Genomic DNA, 22313 nt, shown 5'->3' on the forward strand with positions numbered 1-22313 from the left:
TATATGGTTTTTGTCACTTTTTCCTGGCAAATTTCTCCAAAATTTTTACTTACCATTCATGATCAATCTCATATTCAGCATTGTATGAACTCTGCAGTTGAAAGAGAGTCATTAAATAACCAACGAAACATCATCTCATGTCTTTTAGCCTTGTGTACAATTTTTGAGGTTATTCAGTTTTCTGCAATGTATTTTTGCCCCCAGTTCTCAGTCTTTTTAAAACTCTTCATTACCTTAGGAGGATGTTATTCCTGTGCTTTTGTGGGGGTGTGATTGTAAGATGTTTCACAAGTTTGGTAGACAAAGAAGATGCAATATTTAAAACAGGCATAGAATTTGATGCTGGTTTGTCTGATACTACTGGTTTATGCTACAGTTGCATATGAATTTATAAGCATTTTTATGTTGCTACATATTTGTGTTTGGCTTTGTGTTTTTATGTCTTTCCTGCATTGAAGGTTTAGTTTACTTGTTATAATGCAGTCAGTTCAACAATTAAAAATACGAATATAGTATACTGATTGAATGATTGGTCATACTTTAAATGTAAATGTGTTCTGTGTTTCTCTTAGAAGATGTTGCAGATTTGCCACAGAATTTAATTACCAAGTACAGATGAACCAATGTCTGCCATTAAATTATCTTAAATGTCAGAATATGAACATTAAACTGTTTCATGTATCATGTGAACATAGTGCAGATGCTTTGCCAATTCATATACAGGAAGCTTAATTTGTGATAAACTTTGAGCCAGAGTTCATAGACATATTTAATTTGTAACAGATATTTTTCACGTGTTGTATAACAGATCTATTTAAGACTCACACGCCAAATGCATTTCACATTTAACAGCTCTGTCATACTGATAGTAGTGCAACTGCCTTTGGCATTTATGAAACTTTTCTGTCATGCTTCAAGAATTGCTCTGAATTATCTTATTGGGTACATGGTGGTTACTTGGGATGCTCTCAGAAAAATGAAATATATTTGTCTTCATTACCTACCATCTAAAATTGACTAACAGATTAGGCACAAACTGCCTCAAAAACATCAACAGTCCATGTCAGCTGCATGTGATTTTTACTGTCTCTGGCTCCTGTGTTAGGTCACAGCTTAAGCGTGGCAAAAAACCAGTAGCATATTTTTCTAATTTCTGCTGATTTAACTATTTCTTTCTCTTTGTTTATGTTGCATGGTTTTGTTTCCACACTCAGGCCCACTGCAGTTCTAACGAGACTCGAACAGACACTGCTCCGCAAATAGTTTCACATTTCATCATCGATCAGTTCCAAAGATTTCAACCTATGTCTGTTTATTCAGAATATCAGCCAATATCCATCACTCCTTATATCGAAGATCCAGGTTTGGGCTTTTGGGATCCCTGGGAAAATTACAAGGAACAGTCTAACACCAAGTATAAAAATCATTCTTCACACATACCTTTATGGAATTACCATGGGTCAGAACAACAACATAGAGCATTTGAAAATGACAAAAGACAATCTGGATGGCAGAGACATAAGTATCAGAATCTGGATAATGAACAGAATGTTGTATCTTCAGGTGAAACTTTCCAGACACATTCACATCATTCCACTCAGTCAGCCGATAATAATGATTCATTTCATGATCCTCAACATTATTCTCAGCAAAACCATCAGCAGTCACAACCACATCAGTCATATCAGCACAGCCATCATGAAGCACATCATCATAATGAGCAACTTCATCACCAAGAATTTCACAATCACCCTGAAATACAACACCACTATGAACCACATAAGGAACCTATACATCATCACCAACTACATTATCACCATGAACCACATAATCAGTCTGAACCACACCATCAACCACATTACCAGCATGAACCATATAAGCAGCCTGAACTACATCATCATGAACCACAGCACTACCATGAACACCACGATCACACTCAAACAGAACACCATGGTCGCCTTGAACCTCATCATCAGGAACAGCATCATTGGTACAACCAAGAATCTCCAGCCCATGATGAACACCAACATCTTGATCACCAACATCATAATGAATACCATCAACATCATAGTCACCAACATCACAGTGAACACCATCAATATTATGATCATCAACACCATAGTGAACATCACCATACTGATCACCATCACACTGAACACCATCATAATGATCAACACCATGATCACCACAGCCATAACAAACAACAATCAGTACATGTACATAGTGCACAACACCAAAACCAACTACATTATCAAGAAACATACCACGTATACAATGAGCCACCTCCACCAGGGGAAAGACAGAACCATAAACACGGACATGGGGATCACCAGAACCACCAACCACAACCTGATCCACCTCCCCCTGCTTCCTCTGTTAGCACTACTGTTAATAACAGCAAGTATATTAAAGTAACCAATGAGCCTGAATGTTTAGTAGCTCAGCCAACACTGGAGGACAAATCATCTAAAGCTGCAGAAAATAATGTAAGTAGTAAAAGCATGGTTGTCAAGATATATTGCTCTCCATTAGTATTTGCGTATATGTAATATGTTTATAGGTATTAATTGCACCAGTTATCTGTAATTAAGGAATGTAAGTCTGTAACAATAAGAGCAGGGAATTTTTATTTTTTAAGAGATTTAGTGTGTAAAGTTTTGAAAATGGTCTCCCTTTTTCTGAAAACAATATTACCAGCCATCTGAAAAACTTATTTTCACGCACAGACACACACACACACCACATGAGTTACAAATTGTGAAAGCCGCAGGAGAGGTGGTAAAAGTATAAAAAAAGTTATGGACACTTTTGTTTTAATTCTTACCATATGATAATTATTTACAAGTGCACAACTGATAGTCACCCATTGTCATGTTTGAATTACTAGAAATTTGTCAGTTCTGTATGACAGTGAATCTTCAGAAGAGTAAATTATGTTGAAATGTAGTTAATTATGGGTATCTCAACCAACATTATAATACAAAATAAACATTCCCATTGCTAACAAAAAATTTTTTTTGAAGGAGTAAAGATGCGTGTGTCATTAAATGATCCCATGAAAAATGTGTTGAGAGATTGATACAGTTTATAATTTCTGTCCCGTGGTTTATTAAATCATCATTACCAGGTTCTCCTTCCTCTTTCCAAGATGTTTCCACTTTATATGTGGATCATCTGACAGCAAGCCTCCCGTTTCTACTTTCCTCTTTACCTCAGGATAATGGATGTGCAGAAAGGAAGTTAATAATTATATTAGAGTGGTTGGCAATCCTGCATAATTGGTATGTCCTTGGTTCAAACTTTGGCCATGACTTTGGCTGTAGTGATGAAGTTTGTCACTGGTTTTCCTCAGTCCCTCCAGACAGGTGCCAGGACAGTACCTAAAATTAGGCTGTCACTTCCATATCCTTTCCAATTCATTATCAACCTATCCTCTGATGCCATATTATCTGAATTACTAACAGTGTCCTTAAATAAACCACAAGTAAAGAAATAAATCCCCTTCTGTGACATTTTATGATCCTGTCGGTCATGTCATCTTGATCTCAGTGCTGGGATGTTTTTTTAATTTCATGTTTGAACCTTTTTTGAGGTTACCTCTTCATTCATCATTAAAACATGTCCACACCATCTTATTCTGGTAATTTTATATTTCTGAGTCTGTCTTATTTGGTTATTGCTCCTATACTTTATACTACTGTACTTCCTTTGCACCATATATATTACATAAAGTAACTATTATTTAGAAAAGTATGTATTATATGGTTTAAATTCTCTTCCAGTTATGTGATTTTTATCTGGAAGTGTGTCAATAAAACATGCAATGGCATTGATTACACAGTGGCACGTGACACTTAGAGATTGCAACATAATATTGATCTGTGTGCTGGAAAAGAGAATGAGTCACTCATGACTCATTAGGTTCTTAGAATTGGAATTCATATCTTACTATTTGATTTTAAGTAACTGTTGAAGTTTGTTTTAGCAGTTCATGCGTGAAGTGTTTTGCCATGGAAAACCAAACTTTAACATTAGTGTCAATGTGTTAAAAATTATATGGGGAATATAATTATTTTGTGTTTGCTGAAATGTGTGTTTTTACCTTTTCATTAAAAACCTTATTTTATATTTTTTTATGACAGCTTATAGATTTAATTAATGGCATGCTACAAATGGTTAGGTTGAAATATTGAAACACTGGATGTCATCTTAAAAAGAGTCATTTGCAATGGAAATGACATTTTAAGGTGTGTGTTATAGTTGTTTTGTTTTAGGCAATTAATTTTATCATATGCTGTAGTCAATCTAAATTTACTAGTAGATGATTAAATTTTGTTGCTGTGACATTATTGGTGTGTGTTGAATGAATCATGATCTCTGTTGAATACTTTTGTTTATGTGAGAGTTGATAATGAATATCCCTGCGCTACAATGTGATACCTACTGTTACAGCTGGGCTTGGCTGGTGCTCTAGCTAAAGTAACTCTTGGAGTTCCTCGTTCAGCCGAGCAGGCAGCATTTGAGGAACACATGAGGAAGCAGGCATGGGAGCAAGGCAGTATTGATTACATGGGTCGTGACTCATTTGACAACATCTGGCGCAAGATCACAGAGACACTGGCTCAGGCACCATCTAAACCACAGGCGCAAAAACCTGCCACAGGTGGGAGTCCAGCTGTTTGAAAGCTTCAGTGCTTGTACTACCACTTCTACTACTGTTATTACTTCTACTTCTACTAGTTTTTCTTCTGATGTATCTGGATGCATCCCTATCTTAATATTCTTCTTCTAGATGCTTATTCATTTAATGCTTTACTGTTGTGTTATATGCAGTTATATCTACTGCTTATCAATAGTTCTTACTCTAGTGGCAAACTTTAATGTACAGCCAAACCTTACTTATCCAGGCCTCATTAATCCAGATACCACATAATCTGGTCAGTCCTAGCTTTGCCAGTACTGCATGGTTACGCTAACTCAGTTATTTGTGAACATTTGCATAGTGAAAATCTCCGGTGCTGTCATCATCTCTGGAAGTACAAATTTTGCAGGCGTGTCAGTAAAATATTGTCTGAACCACACGTACAAATTATGGAAAGTGACTCAGAATGAAATGTTTAGTGTTGAAGGTATGGTCTCTTTCTTAGTATGTTATTAGCATTTTTTTATTATAACTTCATTAATCCACGTATCACCAAATTTACACTACTGTTTCCTCCATGTAATCCAGATTAGTGAGGTTTTACTGTACTTTTATGTCAGAAATTAATAAAGACAAGAATTGAATTGTTTAATAAATAGTTTTTGGGATTTGTGCTGGTAGAATGAATTGTCCAAGAATTGGTTAAGATTAAATACAAAAGAGATGTAGAAATACATTTTGGTTACGTTTATCTAAATGCATGTGAAATGTAATATTAATATTAACCAAAGCAGCAGAGAGGACTACAGCTTCAGATTTTATACTCAGTGAAGAGAGAATCCCAAAGAAGGTTTCATAGAATTTGCTTATTTGCTTTGTGTGAACTGCATATGGCTACTACAAACAGAAGAGTTCACAAACTTAACAACAGATGTCAGAAGTATGCAGTGTTACACATTTGCATACATGTTGAAAAGTTTTTAATGGAAGTGTCATAGTATATACTTTAACAGGTCCATCACCTAATGATATAATTTGTTGAACATGTTTGTACTTTAAAATATTTCCATTGAACCTGTTTCTAAGGTTTGTCATAAACCTTTCTGTTCAGAGTATTTGAAAATTTAAATATGTATATACTAGATTTCTCATGAATGTATAGTTAAAATTATTCATTTTTAATTGTGACTGAAATTGTGATAAAAATGCATTTATGAAAACGTGGCAGCATGGAAAGGTACATAATATCTTTTTTAGATGTGGAGCATTTGTTTTTCATAGTTCATCATAATAGAAACATGAAAGATCATTTTCTGTTATGCTGCAATTCTTTGTAGCAAATACGCGTTTTTATTTTCAAAAAAAGGATGACATTTTGACTAATGATGCCTCTATAAAGATTTATGCTGCCAAAATCTAGTTTGTAATTTCTTAGAAGACCTATTTCCATAAAAAGTAATTTTGTTGTAATGAATGTTGGAATATTCTGATTATTAGATAATCCAACTCTCATGAATTTTGAGTTCTTGAAATTACTAATCTGGGTTTGTTTCTTCTACTATTAATTTTCAATTTAAAGTAACTTAACTGTCATTGCCAGCACAATACTTGGTGTTATTTGCTTTAACTTTGCTGTTTTGCAGACTTGTGTACATATATCAGATATATACAAAGTGCTCTTTAACTTTACTTACACATGTGACTGTATTTGTATTTTCTTGCTCACTCTGGATGTTTGTGCACAGGATGGAGTGTATCAAGGTGGGTACCTAGCAGTGAACTGCTGTATCAACTTGCTACAAATTGTAATTATGAAAACAGTTCTTTGTGTTACACATTAAGCTTATTAGTTTTACTTGGAGATTGATACTATGTCTTCCTGTTTTCAAGCAGCTAAAGTGTGGGATAATGTCTTTTATAGCTTTCTTTATTTAGAATTGCTATTGAATATTTGACCCAACGAAAACGTTTAATATTGCAGTAACGAAATACTTGCCTAGCCTAGCCTAACCTAACCTAACATAATCTAACATGCATTCTCTCCCCATCTCATTTCTTAATTTATAATTTGTTTCATTACATTTCAATTTTTGGAAACCATTCTAGAATTTATACTGTTATTAATTCTTAAGATTGAATTAATGAACCACCTTATTTTTAAAACCACCAGCTAAATTACGATGATGTTTTATTATTTTTCCCTTTCAGCAGAGATTCCGCTCACAATACCTGTGCCAGTACCAATACTCCCTGAACCAAAATCCACTACTCTTCCTGTGACAGATGCTGATGATGCACCAGGAATTACAAGTTCTACGACTGACCCAACAGCACCAGCTCTTCAGTCAACACAGCATAGTGAACCACCACTACCAGAACCCTCAGAGCCTGCTGTACCTCCAGTTTCTTTCAAAGGCCCTGTTCTGCCTCCTTCTTCAGGTGAACAAGCTGTTAATGTGGGACAGTCAATTCCACACACCCCATTAATAACTGAAGCCACACCTCCCACATCACCTCCTATAGGTGTACCTGCAGCTGACAGCAAAGCACTTACAGTCGATGTACAACCACTAGAAACACCCCCAGTGGAATCCACAACTTCAAAAATGTTGTCTGAAACACAAATACCTGCCCCAACCACACAAGTTACACAGACCTCAGAATTTCCTGTACAGACAGAGGCAAAATTGATTGAACAGGAAAGTATCCAACTTATTTCTAAAGAATTGGCTGCAGTGGCAGAAATAGAAGCAACTGAACAAAAAGAGGCTCTGTCATCTTCTCAGCAACTAATTCCTACCCATGAAATTCCTACAGCTCCTGTAACAGTGGAAACAAAACTCTCTGATGCTCCATCTCCGTCTCAGCAAATACCCACTGAACAAGAAAGTCCTGTAGCTGCTCCTACCCTGCAGATACTTCCCACGCAAGAGAGTCCTTCAACTCCTGTAGCTCCTCCTATCCCGCAGATACTTCCTGCACAAGAGAGTACTTCAACTCCTGTAGCTTCATCCACTCCCATACAAACTTCAACACAAGAGTTTCCTGTAGCTGCTCCTGCCCTGCAGATACTTCCCACGCAAGAGAGTCCTTCAACTCCTGTAGCTCCGTCCACTCCCATACAAGAGGTTCCTGTAGCTGCCCCTACCCCGCAGATACTTCTCGCGCAAGAGAGTACTTCAACTCCTGTAGCTACATCCACTCCCATACAAACTTCCACACAAGAGGTTCCTGTATCTACTCCTGCCCCGCAGATACTTCCCACACAAGAGAGTCCTTCAACTCCTGTAGCTCCGTCTACTCCCATACAAGAGGTTCCTATAGCTGCTCCTACCCCACAGATACTTCCTACGCAAGAGAGTCCTTCAACTCTTGTAGCTCCATCCACTCCCATACAAACTTCCACGCAAGAGGTTCCTGTAGCTGCTTCTGCCTTGCAGATACTTCCCACGCAAGAGAGTCCTTCAACTCCTGTAGCTCCATCTACTCCCATACAAGAGGTTCCTATAGCTGCTCCTACCCCACAGATACTTTCCACGCAAGAGAGTCCTTCAACTCTTGTAGCTCCATCCACTCCCATACAAACTTCCACACAAGAGAGTCCTTCAACACCTGTAGTTCTGTCCACTACCATACCAGCTCCTACACATGAGGTTCCAGCAGCTTCTATAGTCTACCAGGAACTCCCTCCTACACCACCTGCAAGTCCTGGTACAGTAGAAACAAAACCGGTTGAGACCCCGCCTTCAACTCTGACTCCTGTGTTGCCTGGAAAAACAGAAGCCAAGCCAGTTAAACAAAAGAAATCCCCTCCTGCCCCTGTTGAACACACAAAATCCCCATCTGCACCTCCAACTCAAGAAGGTGTTCAGCAAGGAGTGGCAACTGCTGTTCAACCACCAATCCCATTGCAGGAAGTTCCAATTTCCATGACAACAGATAAAACAAAACCCACCATTGCAGAAACTGTGCCTGTAGCAGAGAAGCAAGGTCCTCAACCATCACTAACTACAGAACAGAAAGTTGATCCTCCCATCCTATTATCTTCTGCACCTTCATCAGATTCTAAGGAACTTCCTAAGATACCTACAGTGGCAAAAGCTGCTTCTGAAGACCCTACTCCAACAGTTCGATCAAAAAAAGAGTTATCATCTGTTCAGGATGTTCCAAAAAGAGCAGCAGAAACAAGATCTTCTGTTGGGCAAAAGGACACCCCTGTTCCTTCACCACAGTCAAAACCTGAAGAACCTTCTAAGTCAGTACCAACAAAGCCATCAGCTCCTGTGTCTCCTCCCTCATCACCAGATGCATCTCCCTCGGATCAAGCTCCAATTCCTCCTAAGAGACGTGGTCACAAGGGGCCAGGAACATCAGCAACTGATCAAGGAGCTGCTGGTAAGCCAGCGTCCCAATCCCAACCAAGCAAAGCTTCTAAACAAGGTCAGAAGGGCAAAAAATAGTAATGATGTCACTTTACTCTTTGCCATTTTATTATGATGTGCCTTTATCTGAATTTAAAAGTGAATTATTTAATGTTCCACTTCTGTGTATTCACTGAGATTACCAAAAAAGGAAAAGCAAATAAATTTTAAAAGTGTATTGCATGTTGACTGAATTATGCATTTTCACAGAATTGAATCAAACAGATATTTGTAGCGCAGCTGTGAATTCTCTTCATTAGGATATACATTCTTAGGATGTTTAGCACACTGTATTATGTAAAAGTGAGTTAATATTTAAATAACAATTTTTCCATGAACCACCATTATAACTTCCAGATTAGGTTAACATTGCATGGTTTGAAAATGTACTGGTCACCAGAATTATGATTTTATTTATTTGCTAAAATGTGTTTACATATGTTACTTCAATTATTAGTTATAAAATCGGAGTTATATTTTGCTAATGATATTGAAATGTATTTTTACTTTTCTGCCAGAGTTGTTTCCTTTCCGATGTTTATTTCAGCTTCCAAGTCCTCTTCAAAGCATTATCAAATCACAATGTTTACTAAGTGCTGATACATGATGTGAGAGTGTTTGTTGTTTATTTTTGCATCCATTAATTAGCCATTTATGTGACTTAAAATGTTTGACTCCTTAAGAAAATTGTGATTACTTTCTCAAAATTTATACACACTTTGTCAAGGGGTTAATAGTCTCTTTATGTAACACACACATCAACTGGTACGTCTTCTTCATCTGTTCATAGTTCATGCATACTGGCAATTCATTCAGATATGAGTAAATACTTATGTTTGTACTGTATGTCTAATGTATGATTTTTTTGTTTATTTTAAGTGTGAAATGTTAACAGTTATGTAGAAAATTAGTGTTACATTTTAGGAAATGGTGCTTGAATTTTGCACAGGAGATAATGCAAAATTATATCAGAGAAATGGAAACTTACTATTTGTAAGCTACTTATATTAACATGTTATACGAAAGTTTATGAAATGTTTGAGTATAAAGCATAATTCCTCTCAATTAATACGAAAGTCCTTTTTTTACCTTTCTTCTTTCATTGGAGCCAAATTTTTGCACTTAACGGTATAATAGGACTGAATTCAATTAGTACTTGTATGAGGAAGTATAATAACCATTTTTTATCAATCTGAACTTGTTACAAGTTTCTCATCTCTTTTTTTATGAGTAGAGGTGGAAGCCGAACTTCCGTCAGTAAGAAATACAGGAGGATGATATGAAAAACTGTTTTTTGCATGAACTTTATTTGGAATGAAAAAAACTTTAAAGTAAACAAGGGCAAAATTTAAGTGAATTGTATAGTTGATTTTCCTGTCTTGGTACTAAAATGTATCTTTCATTAAAAATATTTACTAAACCTTTGGCTAGTGCAGTATGAAGTAAAATACAATGTTTGGGAAAGTTTTGCTTCGCATAGCATATTGTTAATATTTCATGTTTTCTTTACGAGAAGCTTGCCATAACATGATGAAAACATTATAAACAGGTCTTTAATTAATTAGAAGCTTGTTAAGTGGAGACTGTTTTATAGTGTCAGTGTCAGCATTCACATTTGTGTAGAGAGAAGTCGCTGAATAGGTCTGACATTGTCTTTCGTGTCTTGATTTTTGTAACATAAAAGGTAAAAAATTGAGCTCTGTATAGATTGTCTAGTGATCTTTTCTAATTTAATTGAACATGATTTTCTATGCAAACATTAACTGGCTTTGCAGTTGAGAACAGGTAATATGTAACGTCGATGTGAAGGAAGTTATTCTGCTATTTTCTGTCTGTTATTTGAGCTGTTTTTAAAATGAAGTGGATGTTTTTTTAAGAAACCTCTGTATTTAATTCTAATAGTTTATGGAGTATGTCCAACATATGCTACCTTATATTTTTTAGACAATATCTTTGTTGAAATGTAGTTCATGTTATGTGAAAATGAGAACGTGTCATCCATTTTACAGGTGTGCGTATGTACTGTGTTCCTGTTGCATCTAGTCTGTAAAAAGTGCAAGATGTATGTTATCTGGTTTAAGTTTTATATGTACACATTTTGCTGGATTCCTAGTAAAATAACAGTTTAAAATATATCTTTAAAATTTTTAGTTTATTGCTAGATTGGTCTGTACAATTAGCAACATTTGGCTACGTTCTTGAAATTGCTACCTTCTAATGCTATTATAATTTATTTCTGTGCCATGTATTACTAGGCTCACATAATGAAGACGACTGAAGATGTTGAAAGTAAACGTGCCATATTCTAATTTCGGGCTTTATGTGTTTCAAGGTAATAGTAAACAAATCAAAAGGGAACATTATTTACCAAAGTAATATTGTACTGTAAGGGAACCTTTGGGAGCAGTAACCATAATACAACTTTCTGACCATTTTTATGACTTTGTGATAAAAGTATTTGGGAAGATGTGTTATGGTTACATTCCACTACGTGGTTGAAGATTTTGGAGCAGTAATTGTAGCAGCAGATGGAACAGGAGAAATGCAGTATACATGTAGCAAATAGCATTAACTCAGAATTGTTGAACATCACTGAATACTTCCTCTTGTTTAATATGAATTGTCATATACAGGACTGAATGATATGATATATACATCTTGAAAACTTGTTGAACTAAGATTGTGTGTTAATTGAAGGGTGTGATTAATTAACAGTGTATGTATATTGTCAAAATAAATAAGATTTTTAAAGTAAAAGTGGTGTCTGTACATGTGAAATGTTGTAATCACAAATAATCTACAAGTATTGTCATCCAGTGATATTTTCATCTGGGTAAGTTACTCATGACAGTTTTCACTGTCCTTAAGTAAGCAGTCGTCTTACTTCTGTCCATTCTCATGACTCTCTTTTCTGACAGGTCTTCAACTGGGAGACCAAATATTCTGACTGTAGTTGTTTGTGGTTTTCATGAAGATTGATAAGGCAGAATGGACCGTGAAACATCTGAACATGAGATATTGATAATCTCCAACCAACATTCCCTCAATTGAGTGATAGAGGAAAACCATAAAGTATCTTCGTGAGGGGAGGAATATAAAGTATGCATCTCAGAAATACTGCAACGGTGTACCAGTTTTGTTTAATAATGACGTTTATTCAAATTAATTCTAACATAATAAAGCAAAATATACGCAGTATGATTAGTGCTGTGCTTCCCATCTAGCGGCGGTAATGTCGACTATTTGCATTGTGTAACTACTGGTGGTGCCGCTCGTGTCGGAGAACGGAACTCTTCACTGGGACTACATCCCAACCGAGGATCATGTTTGGCTGAGGTTGTGTTGCGGTCCACATTCCAGACTGGTGCTTCGGTCGCCAGTCTGCGGAGTGAGTGTTTAACGTGAGGGAACAAATGTGTTGGATGTCCGGGTTTGGGGAGTTGGGGGTGTTTTGGTTGTTGTGACTTTTCAAGATTTTAATATAAAACACCGGGGAAAGTGTTGGAAACGTTATTTCTGCTGTTGAACATTACTGTAACGAAAACTTGTTAATAATGGCGTTGAATCCGGACTCAGAACAACACAAAGGGAACTTGGTTGTGACAATAGATGAAGACTCCGATTCAGATTTGCAAGCACTTTTCGACAGCGTCTTAAAACCTGATTCAAAGAGACCATTACAAGTTCCGTTACGCATGCGTAAACTGCCTAATTCTTTCTTTAACCCTCCGTCCACTGGTTCTAAATCTCCGTCGGTGTCTTCTATATCTCACAGTCGTGAAAATTCTGCGGATTCAGCTTTCGGGACAGCTTCAGTTGGAGCAGGACCGGGGGGCACAACGACAACGTCAGCAGCTGGCGCCAATGGGTTACAGGTGAACCACCCGCGGGCCCACAGCTCCCCGGCTTCTCTCCAGCAGACGTACGCTTCTGCTCAACAACAGCAGCATGGCCACCTCAAACAGAGGAGCTATGACATCACAACCGTCGACGAACTGGGGCCCTTACCACCCGGTTGGGAGCAAGCCAGGACGCGAGAGGGCCAAGTTTACTACCTCAAGTGAGTGCTTTACGTATCGTTGCCTTGGTTATAGGACTTCCAACACAAAACAGTTAATACTGGAGTAACGAATTTTTATTTTAAGTAGTGTATGGTAATGCTATGTTCATGACAGATAAAGTGGGTTAGTTCAGCCCTCCTGAGTGCACGTGTCTGTCCCAGATGACAGCTTGATGAGTACTCTATACTTACAGGTGCATGTATATCCAGTGGTTGGGGGGGGGGGGGATATTTCACCAGAATTTTACTTTTGTTAATCCATTACTGGCAGTGGTTTCCCTTATTATTGAAATAATTAATTTCAAGCAATCACAAAGAAAAAAGAAATGTATATTTGTCATCTCGTAAGGATATATTTTATTTTTGGTCAAAGGAGTTCGCTTATGTTTACACACCCATAGTCACATGATACCAAGCTCATAGATCTACTGCTGTTACTTTAACATGATTAGTCATTTATTAGACTTTTGGCTGTCAGTTACCAAATGAAAGATGAAAATATGCACCTATTAAGATTTATAAAGTTTGCTATTGTTTTCATTGCTGCTATTTTCGTACACTGAAACAATTACAGAAAGAAGAGTGTATAATTGAAGGAAATTTTTTTTTGCTTCATGAATATAGCATAAAAACAATACTTGTTTCTTACACAGTAATAATACTAATTTGTGACAGTTATTTACAGTTTACCACAGTATTTACAGCAAAAATTATAAGCACAAGAAATTATTGCCATTGTTACAAGTTTTTATATATATCTGAAATTTTTTGTCTAAGGTAAATTCTGTGATTTAAGAGTGAGATAGGAACTGTTTGATATTTAGTGAGGTTAGTATTTGGTACAAGAGGGTTACATCTGTATTTCGTACTTTTATCGTGGATGAGTTCGAAATTTTTCAGTGTTATCAACTACAAGTGATAATAGCTATAGAAAGAATTTACTGGCTAGCGGAAGAATATTTAACCTCTTAAATAATAATTCCCTACAAGAGGCCCTCCTTACGTGCCTGCCATTGCTTTGGTATTTCAGGAAAGTTTGCCAGAAAGCAGGACCCCACTTCTCGTAAACATGTTCATCATATTGTTGACAACGGAGTGATTTCATGCAATAAAGATTTATTGCTACATCTGTGAAATACTATGGGGGCAGTTTAATTGCAATACTGCGTTTGTAAAAATGGAAACGTAGTCCAACGTTTCAGAGACGCCCATTGTCTCTGAAACTACGATTCCATTTTGGTGCGGATTGTTGCTTGAGATTTTATTGCATTTATTCATCACGAAAGTCCCAAGTGTTAATTATTCTTTAATCCATTACTCATCTTGGTAGTAAATAACTTAACCTTTGATATATTAATCATGTTTACGTTTCATTTGGTGTTAAAAATAAGGTTTTGTAAAGAAGCAGAAATGTCTTGTGAGAAGATTCAGGTTGAAAGTCTTTATATTTTTATTAGGCAAATAAGAGTTGTGTTTATTTGTGAATTGCTTGAAGAAATTCTGATTTTTTTTGTTTCAAACATTATCGGCCTCAACAGTTGATTTATGCAGTACAGCATAGTGAGGAAAGTGAACTATGTTTTTGTCGGAATCCAGAATCGGCGTATGGCGATTGTTTAACCATCGCTATTCCTAGTATTAATTAATGTAAGTTTCTTCACAATAATATGTGTTTGCATGGAAGAGGTAGAATATCCAGTATCATACTCAGACTTCTGAATACGTGAATTTCTAGACGTTGCGTCAGCCATGATTCTAACAGTTCTATTTTGCGAAGTAAATGTACTTTTACTGTTGGACTAATTACTTCCAAAATGATTCTGTAGTTCATTATGAATTGAAAATAGGCAAAACCAGTTGAGTTGAGAGTGTAATTTTTTGTAGAGACTGAGTAGGCTTGGTAGAGGCGGTGCATTTGCACAGGTGCTAGCAGAATCTTGTTTGTTTGTTTGTTTGTTTGTTTGTGTACTCTTCTCTAAGTCCGGGACATAATGGTCGACCCGGTAATGGGAGAAATCGTTTTGTGCTACAAGTGACGTGTCATTTGGAATGTGACCATTTATTAGAACTCCATTGCATAAACCGGGAAAGAGGAATGCAACTATTGCAGGATCTTGACATATTTATATTTTTGTGGAACGCGTGAAACATTGTGGAGCGTTTTAGGGAGTAGAAAATGATAACATGGGAGCATGGCAAAGTTTTTCTTTGATGTGTTGATTGACGATTCGTTTATTGTGAACGTGTGAAGTTGACATTAACCCCCTGCAAGTTTTAATGTTTCCAGACAATAAAACGTAAGACGCCAAATAGAAGCGTTGTCATTCGAGTCAAGTTTTACTTCTTATCGGTCTTTTAGCTGAAGCCCAAATTGGACTTTTAGAGTTTCTCGAAGAGACTTTTTCGCACTAAACACGTATGCATATTGAACTGTTTATTTTAAATAAAGAAAAGAAATACAGTGGGGAAAAAATAATTTGGCAGCAGTGTTGTGTCTGTAGTTGTCTTCGCAATATGAATGTTTCGGTGAACAGCAGATAAGAGCATACAGGCCAACTAGGTATGCAGAATGGTAAATTGCGGGAAACGTGACACTCCAGGCTGGAGTACATCATCCCGTTGTTTACGACCTTTGACATTCATATGAAAGAATCTGAATTACGTAAATAAGGTCTGATGTTTCCTACTTGAACGTGCTTGAAACACAAACTTACAAGTGACGTCACGTCACTAGTCTGTCACGTGACGTTTTTAAACCGGCAAGGACTGTACTTTGCGACTCTATACGACGTAGTCGTCATTGAATTGCCACCGACGTTACCATACGTGGTGTGTCTTATCACGCATGTCATTATCTCCTCGCAGCTTTGCATATGTTTTTTTTTCTTTGGAGATAATTAAGGGGAATACCGTGAAGTTCGTACACTTGGAAGCTGATCGTCATCCTACCCGACCCTTTCTGACCTCTGGAACTGCATTATTACATAACCCGAGAGTGAGTCATTCTCGTAATCTAATAGGCAATAAACTACTGGAGTTATTTATATTATGTTGGGAAAATCAACTCCAGTCACCAGCTCTAATTAAACTGTGATAGTTTTAATTTATCCCCGCCGAAAATTATCTTGGGACCTGCGGAGTAAAGATGCAGTTTCAAGTGAAGTGTAAGGCCATGGCTAACGAAAGGGCTGTACATTGTCCATTGTTTTCGTCTAGGATGTCCTCTATCGCCTCGTGAGATTTGAAAGCAGTCCAGGCCTATGGCTTGATCTATCTTCGCAGAAAAGGTGCGCCCTGTCTGTTTTACTTCTCAGAAAGGCTATCGTTCGAAATGAAATGTTGAGACTCGTTGGTTCGTGTACGATTTAAAATCGACAGGGTACAGTTTTTTTTGTACCCCGTAACATGAACGTGCACAATAGTAACTGAATCAGAGGTGTTCACAGCGGCGTAAGCTCAGATTGTCTGCCTCTTTGTTGTCTTGTGCGCGTTTCAGAGTTTTCGAGGAGAACGCTCTGATGGTACGATATTGTTCATGGCTGTTCCTGGTTGAATAGGACGTAGGCTGCCGACCTACCACTCACCTCGTAACGGATAACGAAACGGCAGTCTGATTTTTCGTATAACTCCCCTAGTTCCTGTGGTGGAAGATTGTGCACTGCACAGGTTACCGAGGTGGCAAGGTGGCATCCACATCCCCAGGTCAGTCGTCAAGGTCATCTGCCAGCTTGTAGTCAGGTGCAGACGGGTCAGACTGCCGTTCCCTTGAATGACTGCATGGATCAAAGCTTTTTATGGAGATCGTCGTATGACCGGTGTGACGATGACTTCGTGAGGTCGAATTTTCCGGAACTGGTCCGGTTTATTTCTGTCCGTTATGTTCTCTAGTATTACAGTTATTGTTAAATATGTGTCATAATGATAATCTCATGATGAAACAGTGTCGCCAACTAACTCACTATTAGAGATTTGAGAGGTTCTCACGGCGAAGATGTCGATGTTGGTATTCTGACTTGTAATGGCGTGTGAACTTGAAGGTAGACATCGACGTTTCGGTGAAACATAGCCTCTGTCTTAAACCCTGAAAAAAGAGACTGTATGCTTCTCCGAAATGTTGGTATCTACCTGCAAGTCCACACGGCGTCACAACCCAGAAGTTGAAATCTCCAACTTTCCATTGGTCTTCGAGTGGTTACTTTGCTTTAGGTTTTTGGGCTGGGATGTTGTAGTCGTGTCTCGTGCGTCTCATTCTTTCTACATGTCCCGCTTACCTCATTCGCCCTTGACTTAATTACCATAGTAATATTTGGTGAATGGTGCTGCACATTGTGGAGTTTCATAATATACCATTTTCTCCAGCTTCCTGTCGATGTTTTTGGTACAGATAGTATTGATCTCAGCACCTCGTTGCCGGTTGTGAGGTTCCCTTGGCGTGAGAGGTCAAGTCCAAAAGAAGAGTGACATTTTTTTTCATTTCACGATTTTTGGTAGCAGACGGGAAGACAAAAATGTTCCGAATTTAATATGCCCTCAATTTGTTAGTGAATGCAGTTTTAACTCATTAGTCGTTCCGAAATATATGAATTTCGCCACATTTTCAAATGATTTGTCTGCTTTGTCAAGAATTTGCCCTTCACTCTGGTAACTAGGCGTGGGCTTTTACGGTACTTTGGTTTCCTTTTTGTTTACAGGCCAAACCTCACAGCCTTCTAGGTGTTATCTGCTTGTACGTGGAGAATATAAACTTGTGTACATGCCGTTAAGTCCAAGTTAAGCCTTGTACGTAGGAGGAAAATTTGTCTTTGACGCAGGTGTACTTAATTTTCTTTATTTCGAAAGTTTTTTCTTGTTTTCATTAATTTATTAGCCTTGTTTCTTGGAAGATGTGGCCTCTCGTAGCTTTGTTTGAGGAGGGGAGACAAGGGGATTGTCACGTGCCTAGATAAACAGTCTCCATTCAGAATTCTTATCTCTGATAAGATTGGCGACACGATGACATTTAATCGTAAAAGAAAGAGCTTCTTTGTATGCTCTTTCGTAACAGGAGCATCTGAGTTACCAACTCTTGAAGTTTAAAACTAAATGCAGAATTATAATTGTTTTGTGTTTTGTATGAGTGTGATCCTCGATGTTTTATTTTTTCGCTCTGAGAGAAGAACGCTGATTGGGGATGTTCGTTGCTGGAGGCTGGGGAAAATAGCATCAAAATTTCGTACGCATTTCTCATATGCCTCATGCTCAAAAAACTATTTTAAATGTCGCAAACAACTGTAAGACGATGGCTTGGTGTTTAATTGCGCATCAAGATAACACCAGCAAGGAGTGCCCACTTGTAAAACGAGTTACTTGGCTTCCTTTCCGATACTTAGCTGAATTGTGATTGATGCTTATCATATCTTGTGGGGAAAAAACGTGTTCGGTAAGAACTGATTGTTTGCGCCACGTAGATTAGTCGTAGACGCGTAAGTTACATTAACAATTTCCTTTATCATATTGCGCCTTTTGCTAGCACGGTGGTTTAGCGGTTAGAACGCTGGCCTTGTAATCCTGGGGTCTCGGGTTCGATTCCCGGCGGTGCCCGAATTTATAACGTGTGTTGTACAAGGCCGTGGTCTAGGCAACACGGAGTTTTCCTCCGGGGGCTTCCCCAGTTTCTCCGTGGCATCCCAACAATTACTCCATTCACACACAGAAGAAGGCAATGGCAAACCACTTCTGGATCATCCGCCAAGAACGTATATGAACAGGTCCCAGTCCGAGAAAAGGATGGAAGGATCCTGTTCATATGGACCTGTCGTCAGACAGAACACTAAATAAATAAATAAATAAATAAATTGCGCCTTTACTCCTAAACAGAACTTGTGTAGAGGCCTGCGAATGCTATGCGAGTTTGCATAACTCAATGGGCTGTTTAGTCAGAAAAGATTACTTTTTGACGAGGGAACCATAATTTTTTTCTGCAGTGTAATTAATTTCTGAATGCGTATTTAGAAAATTAATTTGAGTTAATCAATTTTCAAAACCCTGAAATTTAGTCTTAGGAATTCTAGTGCGTATATGTATATACAGGGTATTCCAAAAAGATATAATATAGAATATTAATCTTATTATCGATTTATTTGCGTTGTGTTCAGGAAGGGATTGTAGTGTGGTCTGCACTTACCACCTACACTGAATTAGCTAATTCACTAAGTACTAGTGCTGACTTACGTATTGGTTTAGTTTATTAAAATGTATTTATTTTGTTAATTTAATGTGTAAATACATCTTTTTGGGACATTTATTTGTATTTTTAATGACGAATGCAGTCACAATAATTCATCCGCCCCCACACACGGTTTCTGTTTAAATCTGTGAGTATTTCTTGATCCTTAATAGATTTATTCCCCTTGGCCCATTTCTGCCTGCTTTTCTTTGTGATAAAATCGCCACTCGTACTTTACGAGCTGATATTTTTTTCCACAGAGGCCAAGGACCTTCATTACAGAATGTGAACAAATTGGAAAGCGTTACGTAATCCGCGTATCTTGTCTCGGCTTACCTACTTCTTAACCAGGGAGGTTTCTTTCCTGCAAACGAATTTGAAGACGAGGAAGTGGGACACGTTTGCTTCTGTCGCGAAAGGAACGAAGATACATTGATCAAATATTTTCTTAGTAGACTGATATAAACTTGTCTTTATGAGATAAAGCTTGTTTTGGTAAAGAGCAGTATATACAACGACATGATCGTGTCTGTACTCAGTTACATTTTAACATATGCAGGAACGCTGGGGTAAAGCTAGAAGAGAAGCAATGGTATGAACACATCCCGAAGACAGTGGAGAGAAGTCAAGATAGCCAAATAACTATTTTGTGGAACCAGCAAATCAGAACAGATAGAACCATCACAAATAATAAACCTGACATAATAATCAGAAACAAAAACGGAACCTGCCTCTTCATTGACATAGCAAAAAGGACTGACAGGAATGTTATTAAGAAGGAAGCAGAGAAGATATTGAAGTACAAGGACCTTCTCATAGAAATACAGAGAATGTGGAAGGTTCAAGCAAAAATAATTCCAGTAGTTATAGGGGCAACAGGAACTGTCTCCAGGTCGCTCAGGAAATATTTGGCCAACATTCCGGGCGAACACGACGTCAGGGAACTTCAGAAAACTGCCATTTTGGGAACTTCATACATCATTCGAAAGACGCAGTCGTAAAATAAAATAATATAATACATGTAATACATATTAAAAACAAAATGTATCCCGGAAATAGCTGCTGCCCTATATACCTTAGGGACAAGGTCTGTCTCGGGTACATGGAAGTACATACCCTATAAAGTGGTGAAGAGATGGGGTAATAATAATAATAATAATAATACATCCGACTAGAGGTGACCCTGTTATATAACAGAACACGGCGGATCTAGAGGAGTAAACCTCGATAAATAATCCCGTGCAGCTACTACCGAAGAATGGAAAGACAAAGATCTGGAGTATAGGTCGCCTAGGTACTCCAAGGGCTGAGGTTGGTTACGGCAACGAGGCAACTCAACGCAGGCCAACCAAGGACACGCACAGCCAACAAGCCCAAAGGTACAATTTGGCTGCACGCGACAGAGACAAGCGACCGAGGCAGGCGACAGAATTGCGAGACCGAGACTGGTCGCTTCCTGTCTGCTCTCTGTACAATCGTATGAAGTACAATTACGAGCGCGAGACAAAGACAGGCGACAGAGACAAAGCACAGGAGACCGCTCTCGGACCAGTAGTGTCTCGCGACGGGCTCAGGCAGCACGTGCGTTGTTGAGTAAAATAATGGCAGAAATTAAATTTACTGGTGACCAAGATGAGCAATTGGTAGAATTAGTAGCAGAAAACCGACCACTGACCACCGACAGAAAGATCCTTCTTCACGTCTGGTTTTGAATATTGAACTCATAGGTTTTCTTTGTTTCTTTCGCAACAAATAACACAGCAACACATCATCATCTTCTTATTCTTCGAGTAACCTTTTTAGAAGCATTTTTGTACTCATTTTTCACAGAATATGTGCACGTATGTCTCAACAAAACAAAGAAAACAAACACTTTGCCGCATGTCTCGGTCGTCACCTCAAAAGTGTGTGGCGACAAGCTGCGATGTGTCCGTCTCCCGTCTCTGTCGCCTGCCTCGGTCGCTTGTCTCTGTCGCGTGCAGCCAAATTGTACCTCAAGACTCACAAGAACATCAATCAAGAAAAACAAGAGTGGCTTGGACAAGAGAAGAAATGAAGGAAGTAGTTTGGTGTCTCATGTATTGTAAAATATTTTATAATACATGTGGCACTTGCTGAAAACAATATGGATCCCGGAAATAGCTGCTGCCCTATGTACCTTAGGGGCAAGGTCTGTCTCGGTACATGGAAGTACATACCCCATAAAGTGGTGAATAGATGAGATATAATAATAATAATAATAATAATACTTTGGGGTCGGGTAGTGGGATGAAAGTTTACCTTGCATGTGGCCTTGGATACCGGAAGTCGTCATCACTGGTCACACTTGTCTGGTTTCTGCCATGGTCGGTCTGGTTAAATTGCTCTGCTCCGTCGACTTCCTGAAATAACCTCTCTCCCCCTTCCATCTGTTGACTGTCACCTAGATACTGACTGTCCGCTTCTTGCCAAGGAATAACAGCACTTTGATGCTCGGCAAACTGAGGTCGTAGTGTATTAACCAAATCGTGGTTCCTAGATAATAAATGTTTGTTGCCAGCTGAATTATTTCAAAGACGGCTGGCTGTCTTCTGGGTTGAAGCACTTGTGGTAGAAGTTTACCAACGTTTCAGAGGCCCTTGCTGCCTCCATCATCAGACTACACGGCGCTTCAATCCAGATGACGTGACGGCCATTTACGGACGCCGTGAAAACGAAGCATTTCGACTTTGAGTTACGTTGTGCGTTTTACTCTGATGTTCCGTTTTCAAAAACAGAGCACTTAATCGTCATTCTGTGGCAAGGGCCGACAACTGGAGGCTCGCGAGCCCTAATTTTATGGTACTTTCAACTTTTGTAAGACTATAGAAAAATGTTTTATATTTTATTTTTACAAGTGTCAAAATTACGGAAAAGTCCGTGTTTCCTTGTTTGGAGTTTTGACCTTATTGCATTGTATGAACGTGTACAGGCCAAAATTGAAGTAATAAAAACCTGTGAACCATC

The 22313-nt window shown here is 38.2% G+C and overlaps 2 protein-coding genes across 5 annotated transcripts in view; both read left to right on the plus strand.

Annotated features, from left to right (window-relative positions):
* Positions 1-11820, plus strand: part of LOC110838406 (uncharacterized) — a 32255-nt gene extending 20435 nt beyond the window's left edge. Inside the window, exons 7-9 of one of the 3 annotated variants that reach the window (XM_022081566.2) lie at positions 1215-2486; positions 4453-4663; positions 6851-11820. In XM_022081566.2, the coding sequence (XP_021937258.2) occupies positions 1215-2486; positions 4453-4663; positions 6851-9102 (3735 nt within the window). In that variant the 3' untranslated portion in view covers positions 9103-11820. The remainder of the gene's footprint in view (positions 1-1214; positions 2487-4452; positions 4664-6850) is intronic. The other 2 variants (XM_022081567.2, XM_022081568.2) reach the window with 2 other exon arrangements.
* Positions 11821-12389: 569 nt separating this feature from the next.
* Positions 12390-22313, plus strand: part of yki (Transcriptional coactivator yki) — a 59747-nt gene continuing 49823 nt past the window's right edge. The window contains exon 1 of one of the 2 annotated variants that reach the window (XM_022081573.2): positions 12390-13123. In XM_022081573.2, the coding sequence (XP_021937265.1) occupies positions 12618-13123 (506 nt within the window). In that variant the 5' untranslated portion in view covers positions 12390-12617. The remainder of the gene's footprint in view (positions 13124-22313) is intronic. The other variant, XM_022081574.2, reaches the window with a different exon arrangement.

The sequence above is a fragment of the Zootermopsis nevadensis genome, unplaced genomic scaffold (assembly GCF_977971745.1).
Source record: "Zootermopsis nevadensis isolate Lab colony 2312 unplaced genomic scaffold, Znev_1.0 Znev_ptg000017l, whole genome shotgun sequence".
In the NCBI taxonomy this organism is placed as follows: Eukaryota; Metazoa; Arthropoda; class Insecta; order Blattodea; family Termopsidae; genus Zootermopsis; species Zootermopsis nevadensis.